At 46.3% G+C, this 27,693-nt stretch overlaps 3 protein-coding genes across 6 annotated transcripts; all 3 read right to left on the reverse strand.

Annotated features, from left to right (window-relative positions):
• Positions 1 to 5,296: 5,296 nt before the first annotated feature.
• LOC103119124 (glutathione S-transferase Mu 2-like) lies at positions 5,297 to 10,101 on the reverse strand. Its single transcript, XM_007529373.3, has 8 exons — positions 9,949 to 10,101; positions 9,636 to 9,711; positions 9,145 to 9,209; positions 8,794 to 8,875; positions 8,603 to 8,703; positions 7,781 to 7,876; positions 7,586 to 7,696; positions 5,297 to 5,830 (listed from the first exon to the last, which is right to left on the reverse strand). The coding sequence occupies exons 1-8, from the start codon at positions 9,982 to 9,984 to the stop codon at positions 5,741 to 5,743; spliced, it is 657 nt and encodes a 218-aa protein (XP_007529435.1). The 5' UTR covers positions 9,985 to 10,101; the 3' UTR covers positions 5,297 to 5,740.
• A 2,351-nt stretch (positions 10,102 to 12,452) lies between these two features.
• LOC103119101 (glutathione S-transferase Mu 1-like) lies at positions 12,453 to 20,751 on the reverse strand. 4 transcript variants are annotated; one of them, XM_007529347.3, is made up of 8 exons: positions 19,929 to 20,751; positions 19,583 to 19,658; positions 19,275 to 19,339; positions 18,908 to 18,989; positions 18,698 to 18,798; positions 17,826 to 17,921; positions 17,631 to 17,741; positions 12,453 to 12,904 (listed from the first exon to the last, which is right to left on the reverse strand). In XM_007529347.3, the coding sequence occupies exons 1-8, from the start codon at positions 19,956 to 19,958 to the stop codon at positions 12,815 to 12,817; spliced, it is 651 nt and encodes a 216-aa protein (XP_007529409.1). In that variant the 5' UTR covers positions 19,959 to 20,751; the 3' UTR covers positions 12,453 to 12,814. The 4 variants fall into 4 exon arrangements, with proteins under 4 accessions (XP_007529409.1, XP_060057919.1, XP_060057921.1 ...); XM_060201936.1 differs by lacking the exon at positions 19,583 to 19,658; XM_060201938.1 differs by lacking the exons at positions 12,453 to 12,904; positions 17,631 to 17,741; positions 19,583 to 19,658 and having other exon boundaries at positions 18,482 to 18,798.
• Positions 20,752 to 22,308: 1,557 nt separating this feature from the next.
• On the reverse strand, positions 22,309 to 27,528 carry LOC103119100 (glutathione S-transferase Mu 2-like). The gene is made up of 8 exons (XM_007529346.3): positions 27,389 to 27,528; positions 26,984 to 27,059; positions 26,531 to 26,595; positions 26,165 to 26,246; positions 25,974 to 26,074; positions 25,101 to 25,196; positions 24,905 to 25,015; positions 22,309 to 22,805 (listed from the first exon to the last, which is right to left on the reverse strand). Exons 1-8 carry the CDS (start codon positions 27,422 to 27,424, stop codon positions 22,716 to 22,718), a joined length of 657 nt encoding a protein of 218 aa, XP_007529408.1. The 5' UTR covers positions 27,425 to 27,528; the 3' UTR covers positions 22,309 to 22,715.
• Between the last annotated feature and the right edge of the window lie 165 nt (positions 27,529 to 27,693).

Consider the following 27,693-nt stretch of genomic DNA (forward strand, 5'->3'; position numbering starts at 1 on the left):
GCCTGTATTCTACTTGTTACCGAATGCCTGTGTTCACTTGTTCTCCCTTGTACAGTCAATACTCAAAAGTTAAGAGTTGGTATAAGGGAAACACTTTTAAGCAGGTGCTAGCAACCTGAGAAAGTGGCAGGCTCTTATCTCAAAGGCCATCCTAGTCTTGGGCTAGTGACTGGGGCTTATGTAGGAACAGAAAAGGAAGTGACCTTGGGAAAGAGGCAGTAAGCTGGTGGGAATGGAAGAATTTGTTGACTAGTTATCTTTCTGACACCAGTGGTCACATGTCCAGTCAAATCTGTCAACTTGTTTCTGAAAGAAAAATTGAAGATAACATTATTGTGCAAGGCTTGCATCTGGAAGGGTTCAAGCAGAGCATTAGGAACTTTTCTGAAGGATGTCTGTTGTTTGTTCTCTATTTCTCATCTGTGGGGCCGGGAGGGAGTTTGGTTTATCAAGCACAACACAGGGGCAACATTCATTTCTAGTTACCATATAAAAGTGAAGATAACAGAGTGCACAAAGTAATAGCCAGTGATGGCACATTGTAGCTAAGCAATATACTAAAATAATATCTTATTTTTTTGCCTCCAGGGTTATTGTTGGGGCTTGGTGCCTGCACCATGAATCCATTGCTCCTGGAGGCCATTTTTTTCCCCTTTTGTTGCCCTTGTTGTTGTGGTCATTATTGTTGTTGTTTATGTCGTTCGTTGTTGGATAGGATGGAGAGAAATGGAGAGAGGAGAGGAAGAAAGAGAGGGGGAGAGACCTGCTTCACCACTTGTGAAGCGACTCCCCTGCAGGTGGGGAGCTGGGGGCTCAAACCGGGATCCTTACGAGGTCCATGCACTTTGCACCACGTGCGCTTAACCCGCTGTGCTACCGCCCAACCCCCAAAATGATATATTTTAGTGTACTTACATCTCTGCTTTAAGCCACAGATTTAGACTATCTTTTGAGTTCCTGTTTGACTTTTTTTTCTGGGCTTGGGAGAGACTGCAGTTGATGATCAAAATCCACCCTTTTGTTGAAATGTTGACCTACCGTTATGACTATGTATAGCCTCTGCACCTACACTGGACCTCACCCGTGGTATAGGAACAGTTGCCACGAGTGCAACTTCTGTCTCCCTTACCCAATGGGAAATTGATCGCCTGGGTTTTCTCTGTTTTCTTTTCCATACTCTTGCTAGAAGAGACAGCCTTGGAGATAAAGAAGCACTGTAAGAGACAACAGAGTCACAAGGTGGAAGGAGCCAAGTCCCTGAAAAACTAGTTACAGCAGTGCTGACTCAGGACATTTTTTTTAAAAAGAATTTATTTATTTATTAATGAGAAAGACAGGAAGAGAGAGAGAGAGAAAGAACCAGATATCACTCTGGTACATATGCTGCCAGGGATTGAACTTGGGACCTCATGCTTGAGAATCCAATGCTTTATCCACTGCGCCACCTCCTGGACCACAGAAATTACAGGTTTCTTAAACAGTCAGCATGCCCCTATGGTAGGGGGCTGGTATGACAGGAATTGATGAGATACAAGAGTTATTCTCCATGATGCAAGCAACTTAATTATCCAAAGGTATTTGAGAGAAGCATAGGGGTTAAGCCAGAAGGGTGAGACAGAGAGAAGATGGATATCAAAAAGCCATATAGTTTGGAATTTCTCTTGTCTGGGATCTGAGGTGTGTGATGAAGTGTGCGATAAGGTGTGTTCTTCTGTGATCAGAAGGTGACTTTGAATAAGTGAATCTGTGGCCATGTGGCCTGCAGTTAATGGAGGGAAGTACTGGAGTATCTGTGGGCCTGAGAGTCAAGAAGGAAAGAACCAAGTCTGAGTTTTCCCCCTTATGCTCACCTCGGTTGAGAGAGACTTACCAAGAGGTTATCTTCTCAGACCTCCATCCAAGGACGGGGGTGGTTCTCCCTAAGCTCTATCAGGCTCACACATAGTCCCAACACTTGCACATGGTAATGTGTGTGGCTCAGATAAGTGCACCATTGCCCAGCAAGAAAATTGGCTTCAATTATCTAGGTGTGTATATCCAGAACTGGTGGTCAGTTGCCAATTTGGGTGTTAGCACTGGAGTTATAGCTCAGTGCCAGAACACAGGTTTTTGCATATAGGAGGCAACACACACACACACACGAAAAAAAAAAATCAGGCAATTGTCCTTCTAAGAGAGGGCTGGGGAATGCCCTGCCTGGTGGCTGTATATACAGCCTGCAAAATCATTTGGTCTGACCCTCCCAAAGCAACCAGAATTTTTTTCACAGCAACATTAAGGGCTAATTTTTAAGTTGACACTTTTTTTTTTTGCCTCCAGGGTTTGACTCAGGACATTTAAGGGGGAAAGAAACTCCCTTTATCTTCTAGCTATAGTACTTGGGTCTCTTTCAGCTTCATTCTTCTCTGCTATGACAAAACTCCTGGAGAAATTTTGGCATGCAACCTGCAAGTGGCAGCAGGCGCTGGAGGCAGCCATGACCTCAGGATGTGCCTGTGCTCCTACTCCAGATGGGAGAGAGACATACTGAGTACTGACTGAGGCCTGTCAAGAGGTGCCAGAGAATGCCTAGTCTTGGGACTTGTGCTCAGTCTTGGCCATAATAAAACATGCTTTCCTGGTCGTCTCGTTTGGAAGAACATCTCCCTAGAATATATGCCAGTACACATGGCCCACTACCCAAGTGTCTTGTCCCTCCACCATAGAGCACAGGGCCCACTGTCCATTTTAGTGCTCTCTCTCTCCAGCCACTTGCCCCTTCAGTATCCTCAGACATGCTGAAATAGGCCAAAGGAGTAATAGTGTCTCATGCTATACTTCCCCTCTGCTTGACAGAATGTTTTGTTCTTTCTTTTCTTTGATACCTAGTCACCTCTTATACCTCAGATCTTATATTTTATCTTTAACATAGCGGTGCCCCTTTAATTTGCGCTTCTTGTCTAGAAACCAGGATCCCCTAAATTTCTGCAAATGAAGCCTATCAAGATTTAGTCCCACCCATTCATTTCTCTTTTGTCTATAGCTGTTTTCTCACTGCAAAAGTGAACTGAGAGATTTGGACACAGAGCTTCTGACCTCAAGGCCAAAAAGTGTTACTATCTAGTTCTTTGGAGGAAATTTCAGGGTGGGGGAAGCTGAGGAGTACAACACCAAGTAGCACCAGTGTGCAAAGACCAGGGCTCTCCACCTGCAGGGAAAGAGCATCACAAGTGGTGAAACAGTGATATAGCATTCTCTCTCTTTCTTTCTCCCTCTCTTCTCTCTCTCCCTCCCTCTCTCTCTCCCCCCTTTTCTAGCTCCCCTCCTCTCATTTCTCTATTTCTTTATCAAAAAAGGAAAAAATAAATAAAAGGATAGAAATAAATAAATTACAGACCAGCCTCTGAACTAGACCTATGTTTATTTTACTATGGCTTAACATTTGAATTCTCTTTACTTACCTTTTATTATCATGTCACTCCTAAATTTATTACTTCTTTTGATTCTTATTCCTCTGTCTTTAAATTAAAGTTTAACAAGCTTTTGGCACGACTAACTTTTATCTTACTAGCTTCATAAATGATCCATTTCACTGTGCCTTTATCTAACCTGTTTTATCTTTTTTAAATTAATGATGTATTTCTTAATGACGTTAGCACTATCTGTATTACACCATGTTATTTAATAACTGCAAGAAGTGTAGTTGCAAATAGTGACTATTGGCACAAAATACCCAAAGCTTTTGCCTGTCATGAAAACCAAGTAACAGGAGCGTAATACTGTCCAACTCCAGCCACCAGGCAGTTTGACGACTTGTGCTGCTCCTTTATAGGAGTCCTGGCACAGAATGGTCACACCTCCTGGCTGCACAAAATGCTGCCCTTCACCCAGCTACCCATTTCAAATCAGTTTATTTATTCAAAGGCTAATTACAATCTAGAGCATGCTTCATGAGAGAGAGTTCATGGTTCATCTCCTTGGACCTGTAGGTGATTTTTTGTTTGCTTGCTTGCTTAAATAGAGGCAGATAGAACAATAGGGGGCCAGGTGGTGGTCACTAAGTTGAGTGCACACATTACCATGCACAAAGACCCTAGTTCAAGCTACCACTCCCCACCTTCGGGGGGAAGCTTCACAAGTGCTAAAGCAGTTCTTTCTCTCTCCTTCCCTATCTTCCCCTCCCCTCTCAATTTCTCTCTGTCCTATCCAATAAGAAATAGAAAGTAGGAACTGGTTGGTGGCACAAATGGTTAAATGCATGTATTACCATACACAAGGACCCAGGTTTAAGTCCCAGTCCCCACCTGTAGGGAGAAAGCTTCACGAATGGTGAAGTAGTGATGCAGGTGTTTCTCTCTTTCTTTCCCACTTTCTCTCCCCTCCCTCTAAATTTCTCTCTGTTCTGTCAGATAAAATTCACAAAAGGAAGAAATAGCTGCTGGGAGCAATGGATTTGTAGTGCCGGCAACTAGCCCCAGCTATAACCCTGGTGGAAATGAAAGAAAGAAAGAAAGAAAGAAAGAAAGAAAGAAAGAAAGAAAGAAAGAAAGAAAGGAAGGAAGGAAGGAAGGAAGGAAGGAGGAAGGAAGGAAGGAAGGAAGGAAGGAAGAAAGAAAGAAAGAAAGAAAGAAAGAAAGAAACCATAGTACCAAAGCTTCCTTCAGTGAAGTGGGGCAGGGCTCAAAACTGAGTCTCACACATGGCAAAGAAGCACATTAAGTGAGCTATTCCACTGGCCCCGGACCTGTAGATTTTATTTATTTATTTTTTTATTTAAGAAAGGATTAATTAACAAAACCATAGGGTAGGAGGGGTACAACTCCACACAATTCCCACCGCCCAATCTCCATATCCCACCCCCTCCCCCGATAGCTTTCCCATTCTCTAGCCCTCTGGGAGCATGGACCCAGGGTCATTGAGGGTTGCAGAAGGTAGAAGGTCTGGCTTCTGTAATTGCTTCCTCGCTGAACATGGGCGTTGACTGGTCGGTCCATACTCCCAGTCTGCCTCTCTCTTTCCCTAGTAGGATGGGTCTCTGGGGAAGCTGAGCTCCAGGACACATTGGTGGACCTGTAGATTTTAAATCCTCTAAACTTTACATCTTTCACAGCTGAATTGAACTGTACCCCAACCTGTAAATCCCAGTGATGGCTAGAGCATTTGACAGGATCTTCCCCAGAGATAATTCTTTCAAAATCTCAATTTGTGTTGTGCATTGGCTGCATATGATATGTTTAGGGAATAAAACTCTTGGCATGAGTTCTCCCCTCAATGAATTTACCATCAATCTGAAGCATAAAACAGGTAAAACAATAACTACAATAGAGCAGAATGGGTTTTATTGAGATATGTGGTAAGAACACAGGGATGGACATCAAAAGCAGAGGAAGCTTCTGGAAATTAGGTGGAGGGATACCACACTAGCAGTGATTGCCTCACCCCACACCACTAGCCATGATTCTCCCACTCCCCACCCCTATCTATGGTACAAGCACTGTGGTTGACAGGAGAGAGTCCACACATACTAAAGCCAAAGGACTTAAGCACAGAGAAACTCACCATTCTTAAAAACCCCCTTGCTAAGAGACAGAAGGGCATGAAGTTGAGCTAAAAGCGAGCACATATACCTCCCCACTAGGAGAGGTAGTGAAAAAAATAAAAATATAGCAAAACAGCAAAAGGGACATATGGCAAAAGGGACATGTCTAAATATTCTCCAGATCCCCATCTGACTCCTTGCTCTGTCTCCTGTCTCCAGCATCTATTTGCCTGTCCATGTGGCCATTTTGAGAAACAGAGGACGAGGAAGAAAGCGGCTGGACTTCATGTAGGCAGCGATCTTCTCCAGACCCTGGAGGTAAAGAAAAGTGGGTATCAGTATCTACTGCCTGACCCCCTTCTCCATCTCTAATAACACCCCTGCAGAAACACTGAGTTAGAAGACTGGACAGTCTGTCATTGTAGAGTCCAGTGAGGGGCCATGTGACAGTCTCTGGGGTCTCAAATCTGTAAGTTTATTCTTTTGGATTTTTTCCATTTAAAAAAATTATGACAGAGACAGGAATAGGGTGAGAGAGGAGGATAAAGAGAGAGAGAAACTAAGAGAGAAAGAGAGCTGCAGCCTGTTTCACTGCCTGCAAAGCTTTTACCCTGAGGTAGGGACCAGGGGAGCAAGCCAGAGTAAGAAGTGAATTTTAGCAATTTTAACAAATGTGTCACCATCTTGCCTTCAAGTTTATTCTTTTATTATATCCCATCTTATATTTTATATTATATCCCATCTCCTCCTTGTTCTCTCCACCTCTCCTCTCCCTCCTCCCATCTCCTCCTCCCCTCCTTCTTTACTTGATTCCTTTTTTTTCTCCTCTTCCTTTTTTATAGAGACAGAAATTGAGAGGGAGATAGAAAGAAAGAGAGAAAAATGTAAAGGGGAGATATTTACAGTCCTGCTTCAATTACTCATAGAGCTTTCCCCCTGCAGGTAGGGTCTAGGGGCTTGAATCTAGGTCCCTTCATATGGTAATTTGTATAGTCTACCAGTTGTACTGCTGCTCAACCACTTTAATTTTATACTTTCATACCTTCAGTTTGGTCCTTGTCATTGTCCACATGCGCTGGGCCCAAGAGGCTAGACTCCAGGCAGGGGGTGCCACCTTTGAATTCCTCTATACCTAACCCCATGCCTCACATACAGAGAAGACCACATGAGTGAATATGAGTTGAAAACAAACACTCTACCCCATCTTTTCTTTTCCTATCTTTCATTCAATAGGACAGAGAAAAAAATCAGAGGTAGAGAGAGAGAGACTTGCAGCACTGCTTCACCACTCATGAAGCATGTCTCTTCAGGTAGGGGTATGGGGCTTGAACCCAGGCCCTTGCTCATGACAACCTGCATTTAACCAAGTGCATCACCAATTTTCCCTCTTTAAGAAAGAGTTCAGGTCACTGGAGAAAGAAAGAATGGATGTCAGGTGGGGATGGGGAGGAAATGACACCAACAACAACAAAAGAAAAAAAAAATCAAGATAAAAATCCTTCTCCTGGGAACCTCAGTACTATCTCAGACAGAGATCTGACTGCTGCCATGCTTTGTAAATGGAACATCAGTATAGTCTGTGACTTGAGAGATTCATATAAAACCCATTGTCTCAACTCTTTTACTTCCAGCGGTATACATACTCTGGCCATTTAGCTTCCTTCACTCTAGCCTGCACTATGCACCCAGGTTGGAAAAGTGCCCAAGTCTGTCTCTCTCTCTCTATCTCTGCCTTTCTTTCTCACCCCCCCCAACATACACACACACACACACCACACACCACACACACACGAAAGTGAGAGGCACTGACTGCTGCCTAATGAGGCCAGAAGCACAGCCTGTACTGGCTTGTGGGCTGTACAAATTCCTTGGGCTTCCAACCTTGCTCTGTTTATCTGTAAAATAGAAATTATAATCCTTCTACCATCAAAAAAATGTTGTAACAAAGTTCTGGCAAAGCTTTCTGTGAATACTAGTTTTTCTTCTTGATAGGTCAAGGACTAGGAAAATGTCAGGGAGAAGAGGAAAGACACAGATGTAACGACTGAGGAGGATCAGGGAAATCACCTCAAAGCGGGCCATGAAGTCCTTCAGGTTTGAGAAGGCATCCAGACACTTGGGCTCAAACACTCGGAGCATGTCAAGAATGGCATAAGCCACAAAATCCACATAACTGAGCTGCAGACACAAAAGGAATGAGTGGGCACCAAAATCTAAGAGGAATAACAACTTCCTTTCCTCATGAGCCACCCCCCCCTTTACCTTGGCCCCTGCAAACCAGGGTCTCTTCCCCAAGAAGTCTGAGTACTGCTTCAAGATTTCAGGAAGTCCTTTCAAGTAATCAGGCTTCAGTTTCTCCTGTGGGACAAAACAACACCACCACCCTCACACACAGATACAGAGCAGCAGACCCTCAGGGCTCCCTCTCCCCCAATGGCCACAGGTGAAGCAACAAGACTGGGTTATACATGGAAGTGAGGGATGGGAAGTAGGGCATGGTCAAATTTAATCTACCTGTGAGCTTCAAGACTCCTACTGGGTGCCACTCTATTTGTGAGAGTCAGGGGAAGGCAGGCCACACTACACTGCCCCTACGTGGTGCCACTTGAGTGCAAACACCCTTCCAGGGAGCAGATCCAGGAGGCAGAAGAACCAAAATGATGCAGGATAAGATATAGGTAACAGAAGGACAGCCCTAGGTTTGCATATTTATTATTGTTGTTTTTTTTTTTCTCAGCTCTAGCCATTGTGTGTAGGAGATTAAACCTGGAAAGTCTTCAATAGAAGATATGTGCACGACCACTGCACCATCTCCTCCAGCCCTGGGCTAACTTGTAACATATCATTCAGTGACTAAATGTACATCTTGGTGGTCTGGATTCTCTAAAGACTAGCAGGTATGAGTCAAGAATTTTCATTTCACACAATCTGACATCTTCAGGACTGCACTGGCGATAGCAGAGGGAAACTCTTGGAGGATGAATAGTTCTAAAGAGCTCAAAAAGCAAGGAAGACCAGCACAGACGGAACAAAAGAGTCTGAGCTTCTATAAAAGCCTATCCAGCCCTCAGGGAAGAGACTTACAAAGTCAGGGTTATAGCAGACCCTCGCCATTTGTAAAAGGGTGTCCATAGCCTGATTCTCCAAAATGTCCATGCGAATCCTCTCCTCTTCTGTCTCCCCACCTGCAGTCACACAATAGAGACTCACCCTCCACACCCCACCCAGAGGCACTGCCCACTGCCCCCCTGTGCCCTGTCCCCAGCCCCACTCACACAGGTTGTGCTTGCGGGCAATGTAGCGCAGGATGGCGTTGCTCTGTGTCAGCCTGCGAGACCCATCAATCAGGTAGGGCAGCTGCAAAGAACATAGGCCAGATCACTGGGAACCCTGGGAGCCCCTGTACCCCCTCCTTAAGCAAGTACAGGCAGGAAGCCTGGCCATGCTGGACACTGAATGAGCCTGTCAGTGAGTAGCTGAACCCAGCACAGAGCATCATGGGAAGGCTGAGCAGGGAGCCAGGGTGCTCAGGGCTGAGCAGAAGGCACAGCAACCTGAGAGCCCTCAGGTGGGAAAGGGGAGGAGGAGAGATGCCCTCACTTGCCAGCATCCAGCCCTGCACCTACATTGGGGAAGTCCAGGCCCAGCTTGAACTTTTCATTCAGCCACTGGCTTCTGTCATAGTTGGGAGCTGTGGGGGAGAGAAAAGACAGTGAACACAAAACTCCTGGCTCTAGTTCTAGGTCCTGGGATGTAACAAAGGAGCCTATGACAAGCAACCCCTGAACACAGGGTCCAGACTCTGGACCAAGTATCACATCCCAGTTGGGTAGTGGGGTTGGGGGTGTGTTTAGAACCTCCATGAGTATTACTCAGAGAAAGACAAGTCCTAAGGGGAGCCCACACCAACTACTCTTCAGAGAGCCCAGAAATCCCCTCAGGGCCAGCCCTGGAAGGCCCAGATGCACCTTCAAAAGGGTTTGGGATGGGGTGGGGGTGTCCTAGAAGGACAGCTGCTGCTCTAGTTGGTGGAAGGTAGTCCCAAAAAGAAACAGGTGGTTGGTGCAATAGATGCTTGGTGATGCTGATAGCTGAGCAATGAGCAGGAGGCCATTACCATCTCCTATCGTGTATCTCTTCTCCTCGTACTTGGTGCCTGTGTATTCCAGGAGCAGGCGGATGGCATGGGCCAGCTAGGAAAGATGTTGTCACAGAGGTCAGAGACTGAGACCCTGCTTGGACACACACACACACACACGCACACGCACACGCACAAGCACACGCGCACAGCACACACACACACACACACACACACACACACACACACCTGGCTGGGCACCAAGACCAGGTTCTGGGAGAACCACTTCCTCCCTAGAATCATTTCACAGCCTGCTACCCTTGGTTCCATACTGAGACGCTCCCTCACCTACCCCGCGGATGTCCCAGTAGCCCAAAGTCATGGACATGGCGCTGGTTTTTCGTGCTCAGAGAGGAAGGAGGGTGCTCTGAGCCGCCAGAGTGGGAACTTAAAACCCCGAGGATTGCTCCGCCCCCTCAGCACGCCCGCCCAGCCACACTAAGCAAACACTGCCACTGCCAGGAGCGGGCCCATCCCCAGAGGGAGCCATTTCAGCCACTAAGATTAAGGATTCAGGAGCCCACCCACACCAGATTACGTGGCAGCTCCGCCCCGCTCAGATTTTTCTAAATCTGAGGGAATTGGCACAGAGCCTGGCCTAAACCAACAAAACATGACTCCTGACCCGTCCTTTCATTTCCTTCCCCCTGAAGCATGGCTCAGCTTCCCCCCTAAAGTCTCTGGGAGACTCACCCTGTTTAGACTAAGGCCTGACAGCGAGACTGCTCAAATAGAGTTAAATCTGCCCCTTCATTTGAAGACCAACTCAGTTCCCTTTAAAAATTTCTCTCAGTCTTTAGAATCCCTAAAAGTCTTTGTTTAAGATTACGGTGAAATGGAATGACCATCAAGAGCAAAGACAAGAAAATCTGCTTTATCTCAAGGACTGTAGAGAAATCCAGTCCTTCGGTCATGTGCTAAGAAGGATAAGAGCAAATGTGAATTAAATAATGTTCATCCATATGTCTCACTCTCAGGTAGAAGTTGAAAACAAGATCAGAAGAGAAAACACTAAGCAGAATTTGGACTGGAGTTGGTGTATTGCACCAAAGTAAGACTCTGGGGTGGGGGGCAGGGAGAGTACAGGCCCAAAAAGGATGACAGAGGACCTAGTGGGGTTTGTATTGTTATGTGGAAAACCGAGAAATGTTATGCATGTACAAACTATTGTATGTATTGTCGAATGTAAAACATTAATTCCCCAATAAAGAAATTAAAAATAATAGTGCTCATCCTTAGAGAATCTAAAACCTGAAGCAGCCTCAGCAAGGGGCAGGAGGTGGAGGGGCCTCACTAGCTGGGTGACTCTGCCATTGGCAATGACATGAACAGTGCTCAGAGGCCCAGTGGAATGTGGGTGTGGGGGTGGCTGCCCTCTGAGGGATCAGATGCCCAGGTGACTGCAGCAGTGTCCAGGACAGGCTGACATCAGAAGCCCCCCAGGGGGGCGGAGGGCATGGTCAGGGTGGCCCTGCAGATCCTCTGCTGTCCAGGCACCAGGGTTTATGGACTGTGGCCCTGACCCTCCCCCACCTACCCCACCCAGTAGTTTGGGTGTGAGAGGTCAGCTCCAGAGGCCTTTGAAATTCACTTATCTGTCCTTATGGTGCAAACTCCACAGATCAGTGTGGAGTTTTTTGTTTTCTCTGCCCACTAGTAGTATTTCCTTATATTGCATATGTAAGTAAAATCATTCACTATTTGTCATTCTCTTAATTTCATTTTATTGCAAATAGAAATTTTGCATCTTTTTTTTTTTTTTAGTTGAAGAGTATCCCATTGTGTATACATCAAATCTTCGTTGTCCAGTTATCTGTTGAAGGACACTTTGGTTATTGCTGTATCATAGCTACCCTAAATAATGATACAAAAGACATTGGGGTGGTACAACTATTTTTTTTCAGTGCTACCTTTTTGAGCTAGTGACTTTGTGTCTTCAGATAGATTCCCAGAAATAGATTGCTGTTTCATGTAAGTTTTAGTTTTTTGAGAAAACTCCATACTGTTTTTCAAAAATATTATTCTCACAAAAGTTGAATATATTTTTAAGTTAAAAAATGCCATACTACTCAGGGTACACAAACATATATTTCAATAAAATAACTATTTTATCAAACTAAATTTATCTCTCTTAATTTTTTTACTGGTTTACAGTTCCACGATAAATACAGTCATTTGTACTTGCATAACATTTCCCAGTTTTCCACATAACAATACAACCCCCCACTAGGTCCTCCTCTGCCATCATGTTCCAGGACCTGAACCTCCCCCCCCCCGGCTACATTTATCTTAACTATGTGAATTGCTCCATTTCTTTTATGCAGTGGTGTAAAACGAATAAACTGTAGTTGATCTGTCACTACTCACTGGTGGACTTTTAGATTGTTGCCAATTCTTCTTCTAGCGTTTGCCGTTGTTGCCAATGAATGACCATTTCAAAAATGATGGTTTGAACATCACTGTTTATAACATGGAATAGAAAAGAATTCTGACTCTTCAACTGGGGAGGCTGCCATTCTGGCCCTACTCACTGAGTCATGCAGCCCTGCACAGCCATGCAGTCTTAGGCTGGAGGGAGAGAAAGAGAGACACAGGTCACAGAGATGACTCTTTCCAGTGGAGCCTGGGGAGGACCCTGCACTCAGCTGTCAGAGAGAAACCAGGGTCTCAGTTCTCCTTCCTACCACATACATCTACATGCTCCACCCAGGACCAGTGCCACCAGTCAGTCCTCATGAGCTCAGGGGCTAGCTGGGGTCCAGGAAACTGAGAGGAATAATGACAGGACACAGCAGGTGTGATGAAGACTTTACTGGGGATATGGTAGGGCTGGGCAGTGCCAGGAGTTAAGGGCCAAACTCTACAGGGCCAGGGCATAGAGGGCACCCCAAGTCAGTAGCAACCTCTAAAGGAAAGATGGTATGAGAAAGGTAAGGTTGAGGAACCTCACTGAGGAAAATAGCTGTCCAAGATCTTAAGGAGCCTGGATTTACAGGAATGGGAGGCAGGAAAAGGAGACTAAAAGGCTTGCATGGGGAGAAGAAAGGTGAAAGAAGGGGGAGAGAATAGGAGGAGTGAATCCGGGGAGTAGGAGGATCCAGTAATTCTCAGAGACCATGCACAGGATGCCCCTTCCACAGCTACTTGGCCCACCTGGTCTATTTGTTGCCCCACACGGCGATCTTTAGAAACAGGGGGTGTGGGTGGTAGCGACTGGACTTCATGTAGGCAGCAATCTTCTCTAGATGCTGAGAGGGGGTAAAAGAGAGTCAGTATTAGGATCTGCTGTACCCCACACTGTTACGGGACTTCAACAGCCCCCCTCGTGAGTACCCATTCATTGGGGAAACTGATGATCCTTCTAGCCGACTGAATCCACATGGATCCCAGTCACTTTCAAAGCCAGCAACAAGCAGCTCCTGACAGCTTTCAACCTGACGCTGTTGACTGGCTACGGAAGAAGGGCACACGCTAGAAGAACAGCCCCCCTGCAGAAACAGCAAGTCAGGGCCCTGTAGAGCTTTTCCTCATCAGATCAAACGAGGAGACACACGACAAACTTCTGGGGTTCTAATTGCCTGTGACAGCAGGATGTCAGGCAGTAAATGGTACACTGGGTTGAGAGCACACACTGCCATGCACAAGGACCTAGGTTCAAGCCCCCTTTCCCCATTTGCAAAGGGGAAGCTTCACAATCAGTAAAGTAGTGCTGTAGATGCATATGTATACATATTTCAACTCTGCCTTATAGTGTTGTTGGGGATTGAACCTGGGGCCTTGGAGCCTCAGGCATGAAAGCCTTTTTGCTATCTCCCTAGCCTAACTTCACTTTTATTATTTATTGTCTCTATCCAATAAATAATATAATTTAAAATATTAGTAAAACATGATTTTAAAATGTGACAGCATAGTAAGATGTACATCTGACAGAGATTCCACACTCTGTTAGTGGCTTGAAATCTACAAGAGATTGTGGGAAGGTGTCTTTTTTGTGTTGTATTATGTTGTGTTGTGTCTTTGTTTTTGTTTTGCTTCCAGGGTTATCGCTGGGACTCAGTGCTGGAACTTCAAATCCACCACTTCCAGAGGCCATCCCACCCCACCCCCCATTTTATTGGATAGGAAAGAGAGAAACTGAGAGAACATGGGGAGATAGATAGATAGATAGATAGATAGATAGATAGATAGATAGATACCTGCAGACTTGCCTCACCACTTATGAACCAATCCCCCTGCAGGTGGGATTGGGAGCTTGAACCCAGATCCTTGTACATAATGCTATGTGTGCTTAACCTGTTGTGCCACCAACTGGCCCCTGGGAAGGTTTTGAATCCATAGTGACCTTACATGAGAGCATACATGATGATGGCCACTTATCAGAAACTGAGGCACACAGAGGTGAAGCAGCTGCCTCAGTTCACACAGGAGTAAGTGGACAGAGCTTCCAGCAGCCTGGCTCTCTCCCTGGCCCCAGGCTCTGGCTCTTTCATTCCCCTCTTCCCCTGCACACAGGAGGCCTTGTCCTTACTGTCTCACCTGTGCTTTGCTTCTCCACCTGACAGTCGGGGCTTATAAAGAGCAACATTCCCAGAGAACCCAGAGCTCTGGAGGTATCTGGCAGCTTGCAGAGATGGCCAAACTGCACCTACAGACTCAGCAAAGCCATGCTGAAAGTGACAAGAGGAGTCACTGGGGAAAAAAAGGGCAATCCTGGCTGGAGTCATCCTATTAATTGATTGGCTGTTTGATTTGATTTTTATTTCCACGAGGGTTATCGTTGGGGTTTGGTGCCTACATGATGAATCCACTGCTCCTGGTAGCTGTTTATTTCTTTCTCTCTTTTTTAATGTAAATACAGAGAAATGGCTGGACAGTGGCACACCAGGTTAGGCAAGCATAGTCCAAAGACAGAGAGAAATTAAGAGGGAATTTCTGGGAGATAGAGAGGGATAAAGAAAGAGAGACACCTTCAGCACTGCTTCACTGCTCATGAAGCTTTTCCCCCTGCAGGTGGGAACCTGGGGCTTGAATCTAGGTCTTTCCTCATGGTTGTTAGAGGCAGTAACTCTAGAATAGTTATAAGTATAGTTGCTTTTTGAGTTTGAGTTTTAAGAATAGTTTAAATATAGTTGCTTTTTGCCCTCCTGCCCAGTGAGGTGGAAAATTCCTTGCCCTTTTCCCCTCAACAGAACCTAAAAGGCCATCAATTATTTTGACAGACCCTGCTGCGGACAAACCTCCTCATGACCTTTGCATAGGAATACTGTCACCAGGTAGTTTAAACAGATGGCCTGATGAATTACAAACAGATGGCCGGGTGGTCCCAACAAAGAGCAAAGGAATGTGGTGACCCCCCTCCCACTTTGGCCGGGACCTATTGGTCTGGTGTGATGTTTAGAACTAGCCCATGCTTCGCTCTGAATGGATCAGGCTTTTGCTAAGTTTGAAATGATTGGATATAGGCTGATAAGGTGATGTGTTCCCCCCTCCCTGAGTGTAGTCTGAATTCCTATAAATTTTATGGTTTGAGCTTTGTTCAGGGTCGAGCTTGGTAGACTAACACCAGTCACCATCTCGGCCCGGATTGCAATTCGTGAATAAACATCTTTTGCTTCCTTGCAGTGGATGGTGGTTTGATTTCACTCTTTAACAATGGTAACATGTGTGCTCAACCAGATATGTCACTGCTCAGCCCCATCCAGTCATTCCCCTTAAAGAGGAGAGTTCAGCTGCCTTACCTGATAACAGCCCTGTCTCACGAGGCCTCCACCTACCTGTCTCACACTCAGCTCTTCTCAGCCCACTGGGAAAAATGCAAACAGGTGTGGCTGGAAACTATTTTGTTTTGTTTTTTTGTTGTTGTTGCCAAAGCTTTACCAATCTCGGTCTAACTTTTTTCAGCTAGGAAGAGAGAGGCAGAGACAGAGAGGTAGAGGGAAATGGAAAAAACAGCACAGCACTGATGTTTCCTTCAGTGTAGTGAAGGCCCAGATCAAACTTGCATTGCTTGGCAATGCAGCGCCCTCTCAGGAGAGCTGTTTGTTGGCTGGGAAACTATCTTCCCAAGACAGAGAGCATCCAGAAATTCTCAAGGTTTTAAGCTGCCTGGTTGGCCCATATCCAGAAGACCCACTTGGCCCAGTCTCGAGCTACACACACAGCCACTCTCCATTTCCATGCTGGACCATGGTCTCAACACTGACGGAATCACCAAAGCTACTCACCCAGCAGAGCCAGGGCAGAGCTGCTGGCAGCCAGCAGTGGAAGCAGGATGATTGTGGGCTGCTAAACTCATGGATCAGATCCTGAACACATAACAAAGCAGACATTTTCTCCAATGCACTGACTCAGGGGGACCTTGAGTGGCTGATTCAGGGACATCTGGAGGGGCTGTGAGGGGATTCCCAGGCTCTGATCACTAACACTCAGCTGACACAACACTGAAGGCTGGATCCTGACATTCCCCTGCTGCACTGAGCATGGTGTGTGTGTATGTGTGTGGTGTGGTGTGTGTGTGTGTGTGTACAATGAAAGGCAATGAAAGATCCCCTTTGAGTACCCCCCCCCCATGCCTGTTACAGTCCCTCACACCCAAGAGAAGAGTAGATTAGTGAATATGAGAAAAGTGGTATGGTACTATACATATAATCTTAAAATATTGTAACCAACAATTAGCCACAAATAAGAAACAGGAAAAGAGAGATATATAATAGGAAGATACTGCTTCATCTTCAATAAGAATCTGGGAAATCAGAGAGAAAGGAAGAAGGGGCAGGAGGGAAAGAGAAGGGAAGAGAGGGGAAGGGAAGGGAAGGGAAGGGAAGGGAAGGGAAGGGAAGGGAAGGGAAGGGAAGGGAAGGGAAGGGAAGGGAAGGGAAGGAAATTGTTCCAACAGAAGACATCAAGAGAAACCCTTTCCCCAGGGCACTCACATAGATATTCAAATCCCAGCACCAACTATTGTCCTGGAAAGCTCAGGATTACCCAAGGGCAAGGTGGGGCCACTACAAAGCTGTATAGAAATAGAGAGGAAGGGGGCTAGACTGTGGTGCACCTGCTTGAGCATCCACGTTACAGTGCACAAAAATCTGGGTTCAAGCCTTCGTCCCCACCTACAAGGGGAAGTTTCATGAGTGGTGAAGCAGTTCTGCAGGTATCTTTCTTAATATCACCCTCTCTGAGACAGGCTAGAAGTATGGATTGACCTGCCAACGTTAATGTTCAGTGGGGAAGCAGTTACAGAAGCCAGACCTTCCACCTTCTGCACCCCATAATGACCCTGGATCCATACTTCCAGAGGGATAAAAAATAGGAAAGCTATCAGGGGATGGGATGGGATATGGAGGTCTGGTGGTGGGAATTGTGTGGAGCTATAACCCTCTTATCCTATGGTTTTTGTCAGTGTTTCCTTTTTATAAATAAAAATTTTAAAATATATATCACCCTCTCTATCTTCCCTACCCTTCTCAATTTTTCTCAGTCTTATCAAATAAATAAATAAATATAAACTTATAAAAAGAAATAGAGAGAAAATTTGGTTCATTTCTTTGGTATTTACTCAGTCCTACCATGTCTCAAGTCCATACACTTCTGAATGTTCTGCTCCCTTCACACTTCTCTCCTTTTCTGCAGGCCCATGTTGGGAGAGGACCTGGCCCCTTTCTGTTTGGCACAGAAAATAGACAAATACTGACTGTCCCCAGTGAGACCAGAGGCTGAAGGGAGTACAACATAGCCTGTGCTGCCTTGTGAGCTAAGAAATGTCCTTCTCTTTCCAATGTCAGCTCCCTTATCTATAAAGTAGAAGTGATAATCTGCTCAGTCAAAGCTGCAGAGTTAAGTATGACACAATATATGTCAGAATCTGGAAAAGTTCTCAAGAGATGCTCATTCTTCTTGAGTTTCCTTCCAGTCTTGGAAAACTTCTGGAAAAAAAGTAAGATAAAGAAGATATATGTAATTAAATGAAGCAACCTCAAAACGATCCATAAAGTCCTTCAGGTTTGCAAAGGCTTCCAAGCATTTTGGTTGTAATATACGGAGTCGGTCAAGGGCATCATAAGCCAGGAAATCCACAAAGGTGAGCTGTGGAAACAAGAATGAGTGGGCACCAGAGTCTGGTCCTTGCATGTATGGCAGTTCCCCACACCCCAAAGCCTCTCCCTGTACCTTGTCCCCTGCAAACCACAGCCTCTTCCCCAGAAAGTCTGAGTACTGCTTCACTTTTTCAGGAAGTTCTTTCAAATACTCAGGCTTCAGCTTCACCTGAGGGACAAGACAGACAGCTATCAACACACACACACACACACACACACACACACACACACACACACACACACACGCAGACCCCAGGGCTCCCTTGCCCCCAGCAATCACAGGTGAGAGCAGCTATGTTAATGACTACACTTGAGTGTGACTCAGGCTCCTATTGAATAATACTGTGATCAAGAGTCTACCCTGAGAAGTTCTATCTGTGAGTGCAACAAGAAGGCAGACCACTTCACTGTCCCCACATGTGCTTATGTGTCTCTACTCATGACCAAATACCCAGGAGACTATGAGAATCTGACTGACTCTTAATTATCTCAGAAAGAAGCCAAGAACTCAATGGCATGGGCAAAGAAGCAGAAAGTCCTAGCTAGTGGAGGACAAGAGAAGAGATGGGTATTTGTGCCTCTCTTCAAAGAGGAGCAGAATCTGGGTGGCCACAAGGAAGGGAAGAGAGACTCTCATCAAGTTAGCATGCTGACACCCAAGAACTTTGGGGAGCTGAGTCAGCTTCTGGACTGACCAGGTGAGTGAACTGCCTGAGCACTGAGTCTCACCCAGGCACTCTGGACTCTATCCTGAGTCTGGTGGGAACTGAGTTACAGATTGCTATCACAGTCGTGTTGTGAGAGCTGCTCTGTTGCAGTAGAGGGAGCTGCTTGGCAGATCAGTGACACCAAGGAATTCAAATGCTGCAAGCAGGACACTGCAAATGGAACACACATTCTGGGCTCCTTAATGATGTCTTTCCCAGTCCACCAGTAAGGACTCACAAAGTCAGTATTGTAGCAGAGCCAGGCTAATTCCAGGCGAGTGTCCATGGCCTGGTTCTCCAAAAGGTCCACACGGATTCTCTCCTCTTCTGTCTCTCCACCTGTAGCCACAGCAGGAACTCGCCCTCTAGCCCCACCCACACAAGCCCAGGGAAAGCCAAGCCCAGCTCACAGCTCCCCACCCCCACTTCTCACCCCAGCCCCACTCACACAGGTTGTGCTTGCGGGCAATGTAGCGCAGGATGGCATTGCTCTGCGTCAGTCTGTGAGCCCCATCAATCAGGTAAGGCAGCTGCAAAGAGCATAGGCCAGATCACTGGGGACCCTGGGAGCCCTGCACCCCCTCCCTAAGCAAGGACAGGCAGGAAGGCTGGCCTCCCAGGGCCTGGCCATGTTGGGCACTGAGTGAGCATGTCAGTGGAATACTGAGCCTAGCACAGAACATCATGGGAAGGCTGAGCAGGGAGCCAGGGTGCTCAGGGCTGAGCACAAGGCACTGCAACCTAAAAGCCCTTAGGTGGCAGAGGGAAGCAGAAAGAGGTGCCCTTACTTGCCCAGCACCCAGCCCTGAACATACGTTGGGGAAGTCCAGGCCCAGCTTGAATTTTTCATTCAGCCATTGGCTTCTGTCATAGTCAGGAGCTGCAGGGCAGAAGAAAGAATGAGCTCAAAGCTCTTTGTGTCCAACCCTACCACTTAAGAAACTCCTATCCTGTCCTACTTTGCAGGGGTCCTGGCTGCAACCTCAAAGAGGTTCATGGAGAGGTGTGTGCTGCTTTAACTGGTGGAGGCTAACTGAGAGGACAACAGATAACCTGCATGTGGGATACTGGGTACCAAATCAGGATGCACAGTGAAGCTGGAACATGACCAGGATGCCATTACCATCTCCCATGGAGTACTTCTTCTCCTCATACTTGGAACCTGTATATTCCAACAGCAGGCGGATGGAGTGAGCCAGCTGGGAAAGATGGTAGTGACAGAGGTCAGAGACTGGAGATCCCCACTGAGTGATGGTCTCTACTCTGAGTTATCTACCACCCCCACCTCCACCCCCTCCCCCACCTTGTCACTCACCTCCACACTCCTATCCCCTCCTCCCACCTACACCTGAGAAGTCATGGTCACCAGCAAGCCCTGAACAGGAACCACCTGGAAGGCCTCGTCCCTTCCAAGTGCCATTTCCAGTCTACCTATTAGCATCATGCCATCTTTATGGACCTCTACTCACCCCACGAATGTCCCAGTAGGCAAAGATCATGGTCACTGTGCCACTTCTGGTGCTCTGAATAGAGGGACCTTCCTGCAGTTGTAATGGAATTTACCCTTTGGCCAGGAGCTGGTAAAAAGGGGAGCCTGAAGTACAGCCTTTCCATTGTGCAGTTCTTGACACACCCCCTAGAGGCAGCACTACCATTGGTTGCAGGAGTCCTGGCCAGAATGAAATTCAATCCCTAACTTCAGCCCAGCCAATAGGACTCCAGAAATAATGTCCAGATGCCTGAACACCAAAGACCTCTGAGCTCTGGCTGGCCAGGCTTCCAGTCCAAAATTGCAGCCCTAACACACACAAACACACTAGCCACACATCCACCCCACAGAGGGGGGTTGGTGCAATTGGGTTAAATAAATACATAAATGTACATGGTAACATGTGTGTTCAACCTGGTATGCCACCATCTAACCCCTCATATGAATACTATAATTATTTTCACAAGCTGTAGTTTGTGTGGGAAATGTGTCTATTTCCCACTGATGGATGTTTGAATTGCTGCCAGTGATCAACTATTTCAAATAACAATGTTTGAACATTACTAAGCATGTGTTCTATAGCACAAGAGATTCATTCATCTTACTATTTTATAGAAAGTGGGATTTCAGGACATAGGAGATATATGCTTAGTTCTAGTAGATTTTGGAGGACTCTAAAGAGGCTATTCCACCTATCACAAGGGATATTTGCATTACTCAGCAATTAGAGAATATTATGGGGGCCAAGCAATAGTGCACCTAGCTAAGTGCAAATATGTAGGTGTCTATCTTTCTTTCTCTTCTATCTCCTCTTCCCTTTCAATTTCTCTTTATTCTGTCAAAACTAAAAAAAAAATAGAAATAAAGAATAAAAGAAACGGCTGCTGGAAGTGGTGGATTTGTAATGCAGGCACCGAGTCCCAGCAATAACCCTGGTGGCAGAGAGAGAGAGAGAGAGAGAGAGAATATTACTTATTCTTTATATTGCTTATATATTCTTTATCAGCTTATATTGCTGTGCAGTAGGATCCTATGTTGTTCAAAACTTCTTCAATATTTAATAATGCTGAGCACATTTTCATGTTTATTGATTAATGGAAATCTTTTGAGAAATAGTTAAAACTAAGCCCTTTTTTCAACAAATTATATTTTTGGATGTATCTTTTTCCATTAATTTCCTTATTTTTATTAGTGATTTAGAATTGTTTTACAAAGTCATTAAGATTTCAGTAGTATTCTCACACCCACATATTGTGTGTAAAGTCACTACACCCTTCACCAAAGTTCTGTGCCCCCTACCACAACTCTAATAAAAACCTTCCTTCTCATAAAGTCCAAGAGACAATTTTGTTGCCGTTTTTTTCAAGTTCATTTTACTTTAGTCAACTATATATCACATATGAGCAGACCATATGGTAGTTGTCCTTCACCTCTTTACTTAGCATTTAGCATATTCACCATCAGTTCCTATCCATTTTGTCCCAAATGTGTATCCTTTTTAGATAAGATACTTTGACTTGCAATTTTTCTCTTATGCAGCATATTCCACAGTGTGATTAAGATCACTCCAGAGGATATACGTAGAAGATTCACCATAGAGAAAGCCCATCTTGCAGTGCTAATGGAAAGGTGTGAGGAGAAAATGACAGCCCAGATTCTGAAAAAAAAACTAGGGTTTGGAACTGCAGAATGGCATCTCAACACTATAAAATAAGAGCCTCCTATAAAGAGTTCAGCCCAACAATCATCACTCAGACCTAGGCAGTGCTATGAATGATCCTAGCAAAGGGCTGGGGAATTCATCCAACATTTAGACCTTCCAAAGTATTTGATCAGTGTGAGTAGAGCAGACATGTTCACGTAGCCAAAATTTTTTTTTAATTTCTTTATTGGGGGCATGTAGCCAAAATTAAAGAAACTTCTCCCATGGGCACCCAGGAAAAGCAGGGAGTATCAAGGAAACATGGTTCTAGATGGGAGCTGGGCAGCAGACTGGAGAGGGAGATAGAAACAGCTGAGGAAAGAATAGATATAGGATCCAGCTCACAGCTCTGAGGGATGTAGACAGAGAAAGAATCCTTATTCTGGCCCTCCTGTAAACACACACAGTCCTGCACAGCCATAGGACCTCATGGTGGAGGGGAGAAAAGAGGCAAGCCAGGCCACAGAGACACCTCCTTCCACTTAAGAGGGTGGTGTTCTGTGCTCAGCAGGCAGAGAGAAACCAGAAGCCACAAAACACCTCCCACCACACAAATCCCTCAGTCAAGGCCAATGTGACCTGTAAGAGCCACACAGTACAGGGGTAGTTGGAGTCCAGGTGGTCATGAAGGAAAAACTAAAAGACAAGACTCAGCAGATGTGGCTGATGTTTTACTACAAATCAGGCAGGGTCAGGCAGGGGGCATGATGAAAGCAAGGCCCGTCCACTAGGCATCCAAATCTTCAGGGCTGAGAGATCAGGACTGTGCTCCATGGACCCTGGGCCCAGTCAGGCACCTCACAGCCAAGGAAACACTGAAGGAAGAACGGTCTGCAGGACTTAAAGGTAAGAAGTTAATTTGAAGACATTACTGAATAGAACTGGGATGTGTAATGCTTTAAGGAATAGACAAACACAAGAGGAAGGGAAAGAACAAATCATTTCACAGCAAGTAAGAAAGAAATGAATGGAAAAAAAGAGCCAGAGAGGAGAACCAGGGGTGCAGGAGGGTCACTTTGACCTCATAGCTCCAGTGCAGCAAATTCAAAGCTGCTCCTTCTCTGACTATTTGCTGTTCCATGAAGCCATTGTTCCAAACAGTGGCCCACGAAGGAAGCGGCTGGACTTCATGTAGGCAGAGATCTTTGCTAGGGCCTGAGGGTGAGAAAAAAGAAGATCAGATCCCACAGTCAACTGGAAAATGGGGCTCTTGTAGCCCCATTGCAGAAGCCTCAAGTTCAGGATCCTGGGGAGTCTTTCTAGGGGAGGTGGGATCCAATACTGAGGTTTAAGATCTGAGGTGCTCAGATCCATTGGTCAACTCAACTGCCTATCAGACATGTGAAATCTTACCATGTGTCATATTTGAAGAATCTACAATGTGCTCTGTGGTTTATTATCTATGGTCTAGGGACTCTCATAAAATGATGAAAGTTTACAAGGTAGGTGCAGACTCCACAAAACTATCCTAAAAGGTATATTCTCCTGTGTTTCAGCAGTGGAAATTAGTTACACACAGATGAAGCCACTGACACTATAGTGAGTGGGCAGGACTGGATGGAGCCTGGCCTTCTCCCAGTTCTGAGCTCTTTATCCTGAACACTCGCATCCCTGACAGCCTCCCACCAGAAAGACCTTGTCCCTATCTCAGAAACAGTGTTGTTTCCCAGGGGCTGATCTTGACTCCCAGTTTCCCACAGTAGAAACATAAGAGAATCACAATGTACCCATGCAGGAGCAGCGAGATGGTTCAAGCACTTGAACCAGATTTTAGCCCAATTCTTACTGCACTGGAGGATGTTTCAATGCTGTGGTGACTTTCTCTGCCTCCCTTTGTCTCTCTCTTCTATCTGAAAAAGTCAGTAAGGAGCAGCATAGCCCCAACAATGAAGGGCATAGCAGCACAACTTGTACAAAATGCAGATTCCACCAGCCACTCAGCAGAAGCAGGGCTGATACTGGCCCAGGATGTGGGGTAGGAAGCCAGGGAGCACAGGCTCACACTGCCTGCTCACAGGATGGAGTGGGCACCTAGCCAGGAGATAGAGCTTATTTCAATCCTGCTGCAACCAGCCAGGCAGGGGGCACTTGTGGTGTTGGGCAACAACCTCACTACAAAGGAGCCCCTGAGTTTCAGGGAATCAAAATCCTGGGTTGACAGCTCTTTCTGCCTGTGCCTGTTCCTACAACCACTCCCCATACCCTGTGCCTGTTCCCATAGCCACTCCCCATGCACTTTGCCTGTCCCCACAGCCACTCCCCATACTCTGGGAGTCCACAGCCCCAACTTTTACATAACCGCCAGGAGCGATCAGCCTGAGACAGAGCTAGAGACCATGAGAACTAGTTGAAAAGGAAGATCACAGGTCAACAAAAGAGTTCACTTGGATGGTGAGTGACCCAGGTTCAAGCCCTATCCCTGCCACATTAAAGGGAGCTTTGGAAGCAGATCAGAGGTGAGAATGCTATTAGACTGATGCCTCAAATTCCCAGATCTGCATTGAGTCCCCCACTATGCCTGTCACAGTCCCTCGCGTCCAGGAGAAGAACAGATGAGTAAGTAATCAAATAGCCTTAAAAGACCCATCTTCAAGACAAATTCTGGGTAAGTGAGCAACATGGAAAAGGAGTTCAAGGAGGGAAGAAAAGTATCTCAACACAAAAGTATCAAGAGAAATCTTTCCCCAAGGATACCCACTTATAAATTCAAATCCCAGCACTACTTTCCTGGAAATTTCAAGGAAAGAGTATCTTCAAAGCTTTAAAAAATGATAATTAATGTGTCTTTGGTGATGATTATTAATCCCCCCATTTCTCTGGTCTCTCAGCACAACTGAATATACACTCACAAACTTTCAGGCTGGGAGAAGATCTGGCCCCTTTCTGTTTGGCACAGAAAAGAGACAGACACTAACTGTCCCAAGCGAGGCCAGAGGCTGAGGGGAGCCCAGCACAGCCTGTACTGCCTTGTGAGCTGAGCCAACTCCTTCCCACTCCAATCTGGGTCTCCTTATCTATAAAATACAAAGAGCAATTCTCTCATAAGGTTGTTGTTCAGATTAGTAACTCAAAACATATAAAACCATGAGCACAAATCCTGGCATAGAAACCACCAACAAAGTCTTCAGTGAACGTGTTATTTCTTCTGTGCTTTTTACTTTACCTCCAGGACAAGTAAAACAGCCAAATAAAACAACTGGGTGAAGAGGGAAGATATGCAAAGTATAAAGAACCAGGAGGATAAAGACAGTCACCTCAAAGCGGGCCAGAAACTCCTTGAGGTTCGGGAAGGTATCCAGGCAATTGGGCTGGAATATGCTGTGCTGGTCCAGGAGGTCATAAACCAGAAAATCCACAAAAGTGATCTGCAGATACAGACAGCACAGATGCCACCTCCCTCCAGCCCAGGATAAGTGAATAACACTCCCACCCACAAAATTCTTCCTGTACCTTGTCCCCTGCAAACCATGGCCTCTTCCCCAGGAACTCTGAGTACTGCTTCATCTTCTCAGGAAGCCCTTCCAAGAACTCAGGCTTCAGTTTCTCCTAAGGAACAACACAGCTATCACCACACACACACACACACACACACACACACAGAGAGAGAGAGAGAGAGAGAGAGAGAGAGAGGTAGACCCTCAGGGCCCCCTTACTGTCAGGGCCATAGGTGAAAGCAGCCAGAGCCAATATCCCAGGTGGAGCCAGGCTTTGATTTCATTCACCTGTGGTCATCACAGGTGCTGTGAGACTGTCCACTGAGAGAACCATAGGGAAGCAGCAATACTGCAGTGTCTGCACCTGTCATGAGTCTTCTCCCAAGGGTCAGACCCAGGTTACTGTGAGCCTGGCCACTCTAACTACACTGGGAAGAATCTAATGTAGGTGAGAAAGTCATAAATCCCAGCAAATGGTTGATGGCAGAGTAGAGTGGACACCTGAGCAGTTTCTAGAGTGATGTGGGGGAATGGACAAATTGAAAGACGTAAACAAAATACAAAGGACCTATGGTTGACTCTCATTTCAGTATTGAGCAAATATGGCTGCACCTTCATGTTTCAGGGAGATAGGAGGGAGTAACATGTGAGTAAAACACAGTTTGAAGACATCAAATTCCACTCTACAAAGTCTGGAATATTGTATGTGGTAACTAAGTCAGTCATTAGGCACAATCTGGAGTTGTATGGTTACTGGTGCACTGGAGACTCAGAATCAGATGGCAACAAGCAACATGGTAGATAAATCAATATACAGTCTGATTTCCTTATCAAAGCCCCAAGAACTCAGTAAGACAGAATGCTATACAGCCCACTAGGAGGGACTCACAAAGTCAGGGCTGTAGCAGATCCTGGCCAGTTGCATTCGTGTGTCCATAACCTGGTTCTCTACAATGTCCACACGAATCTTCTCCTCTTCTGTCTCCCCACCTGCAGTCATACAATAGAGACTCACCCTCCACACTCCACCCAGAGGCACTAAATACTGCCCTCCTATGCCCAGTCTCCAGCTTCACTCACACAGGTTGTGCTTGCGGGCAATGTAGCGCAGGATGGCGTTGCTCTGTGTCACCCTGTGAGTCCCATCAGTCAGGTAGGGCAGCTGCAAATGGCACAGGCTGGCTCAGTGGGGACCCTGGAATCCCCTGCACCCCCTCTGAATAAGGACAGGCAGGAAGCCTGTCCTCCTAGGGCCTGGCCATGCTGGGCACTGAGTGAGCCTGTCAGCAAGTGACTGAGCCCAGCACAGAGCATCATGGGAAGGCCGTGCAGAGAGCCAGGGTGCTCAGGGCTGAGCAGAAGGCACTGCAGCCTGAGAGCCCTCCGGTGGCAGAAAGGAAGGGGAAGAGGCACCCTCAATTGTCCAGCACCCAGCCCTGCACTTACATTGGGGAAGTCCAGACCCAGCTTGAACTTTTCATTCAGCCACTGGCTTCTGTCATAGTCTGGAGCTGGGAAGAATGGGGGTGGGAGGAGAGACAGTGAGCTCAATCTTCACTTGAGTTCATACATACACACACCAGAAGACAGCCCTCATATCCAAGAAAACCCACACATTGTCAGTAACAGGATCCCCTAAAAATAAGGTATTATGAATCTGAACCAAGCCTCACTCTAGCTTTGAAGAAAGCAACTTAGGTTTTAAGTCAACATGAGCATTACTCACAGAAAAGATCTATGGAAAGCTATCCCAACAGCTATTTTAGGACCCCAGTAATCACTTCCTTGTCCTGAGTTGGAGGCTCAAAGATGTTGGGGAAGGGGAGGCCCCTGATCCAGCTGACAGAGGAAGGCAGAGAAGACAAGAGGGGACCAGAAGCAGAACCTGGAGGTCATTACCATCTCCTAGCTTGTATCTCTTTTCCTCATACTTGGAGTCTGTGTATTCCAGGAGCAGGCGGATGGAGTGAGCCAGCTGGGAGAGAAGTGAGATGCCCACTCAGTGACAGTATCCTCCAGGTGATCTTCTATACACACCCCAGCAATGTTTCTCACCACCTCCCCCCAACCCCTGACACACACATACATGTCCCCACATCAAAAGGACAGACAGTGAAAGGAACCAGATGGCAGCAGGACTTCAGCAGGACGCTTCTGTTGCCATAAGTCACCAGCTGTACTATTTCTGTTTGCAGACTTCCAACACCACTTTCCAGTGACACACACACACACACACACACACACACACACACACACACACACACACACAAACACAACTCCATGGCTCACTCAAAGAACTCTTACCCCGCGGAGGTCCCAGTAACCTAAAGTCATCACCATGGTGCAGGTTCTGCGTTGAGATGAGGGAACAGAAACTGGTCTGGGAACTTAATCCTGTTCAGGAGGGAAGTGTGGCCTCTGCCCCGCCCCTAGGCCCGCCCTACTCCACACCCTACTAGCTTAAAAGACCTGGGGCTACAGGGCAAGAGCATTCCTAGGAGGTGAGGTTACATGATCCTTTTTAGGATCCCAGCCCAGAGGACTCTACAGCCAATAATAGGGAACTTTACCCCAATGCCAAGTGGCCTCAGCTTGTCTGCTCCCTGTTT

This window comes from Erinaceus europaeus, chromosome 11 (genome assembly GCF_950295315.1).
Source record: "Erinaceus europaeus chromosome 11, mEriEur2.1, whole genome shotgun sequence".
NCBI classification, from domain to species: Eukaryota; Metazoa; Chordata; class Mammalia; order Eulipotyphla; family Erinaceidae; genus Erinaceus; species Erinaceus europaeus.

Bases quoted from the DNA above. Each gene is read 5' to 3' on its own strand.
- LOC103119101 (XM_060201936.1), bottom strand. From the start codon at position 20,073: ATGGAAAGGCTGTACTTCAGGCTCCCCTTTTTACCAGCTCCTGGCCAA. The intron at 19,340-19,928 runs GTGAGTAGAGGT...TCTGCCCTGCAG, and splicing joins CCTACTGGGACATTCGTGGG to CTCCTGACTATGACAGAAGC. The intron at 17,742-17,825 runs GTACAGGGAGAG...TTGTTTCCACAG, and splicing joins TGTGGTTTGCAGGGGACAAG to CTCACCTTTGTGGATTTCCT.
- LOC103119100 (XM_007529346.3), bottom strand. From the start codon at position 27,424: ATGGTGATGACTTTAGGTTACTGGGACCTCCGCGGG. The intron at 26,596-26,983 runs GTAATGACCTCC...CATTCTTCCCAG, and splicing joins GAGATACAAGCTAGGAGATG to CTCCAGACTATGACAGAAGC. The intron at 25,016-25,100 runs GTACAGGAAGAA...CTGTATCTGCAG, and splicing joins CATGGTTTGCAGGGGACAAG to ATCACTTTTGTGGATTTTCT.
- LOC103119124 (XM_007529373.3), bottom strand. From the start codon at position 9,984: ATGTCCATGACTTTGGGCTACTGGGACATCCGCGGG. The intron at 8,704-8,793 runs GTGAGTGGGGCT...GTGTGACTGCAG, and splicing joins TGCCCGCAAGCACAACCTGT to GTGGGGAGACAGAAGAGGAG. The intron at 7,877-8,602 runs GTAAGTCTCTTC...TTTGTCCCACAG, and splicing joins TCTGCTATAACCCTGACTTT to GAGAAACTGAAGCCTGATTA.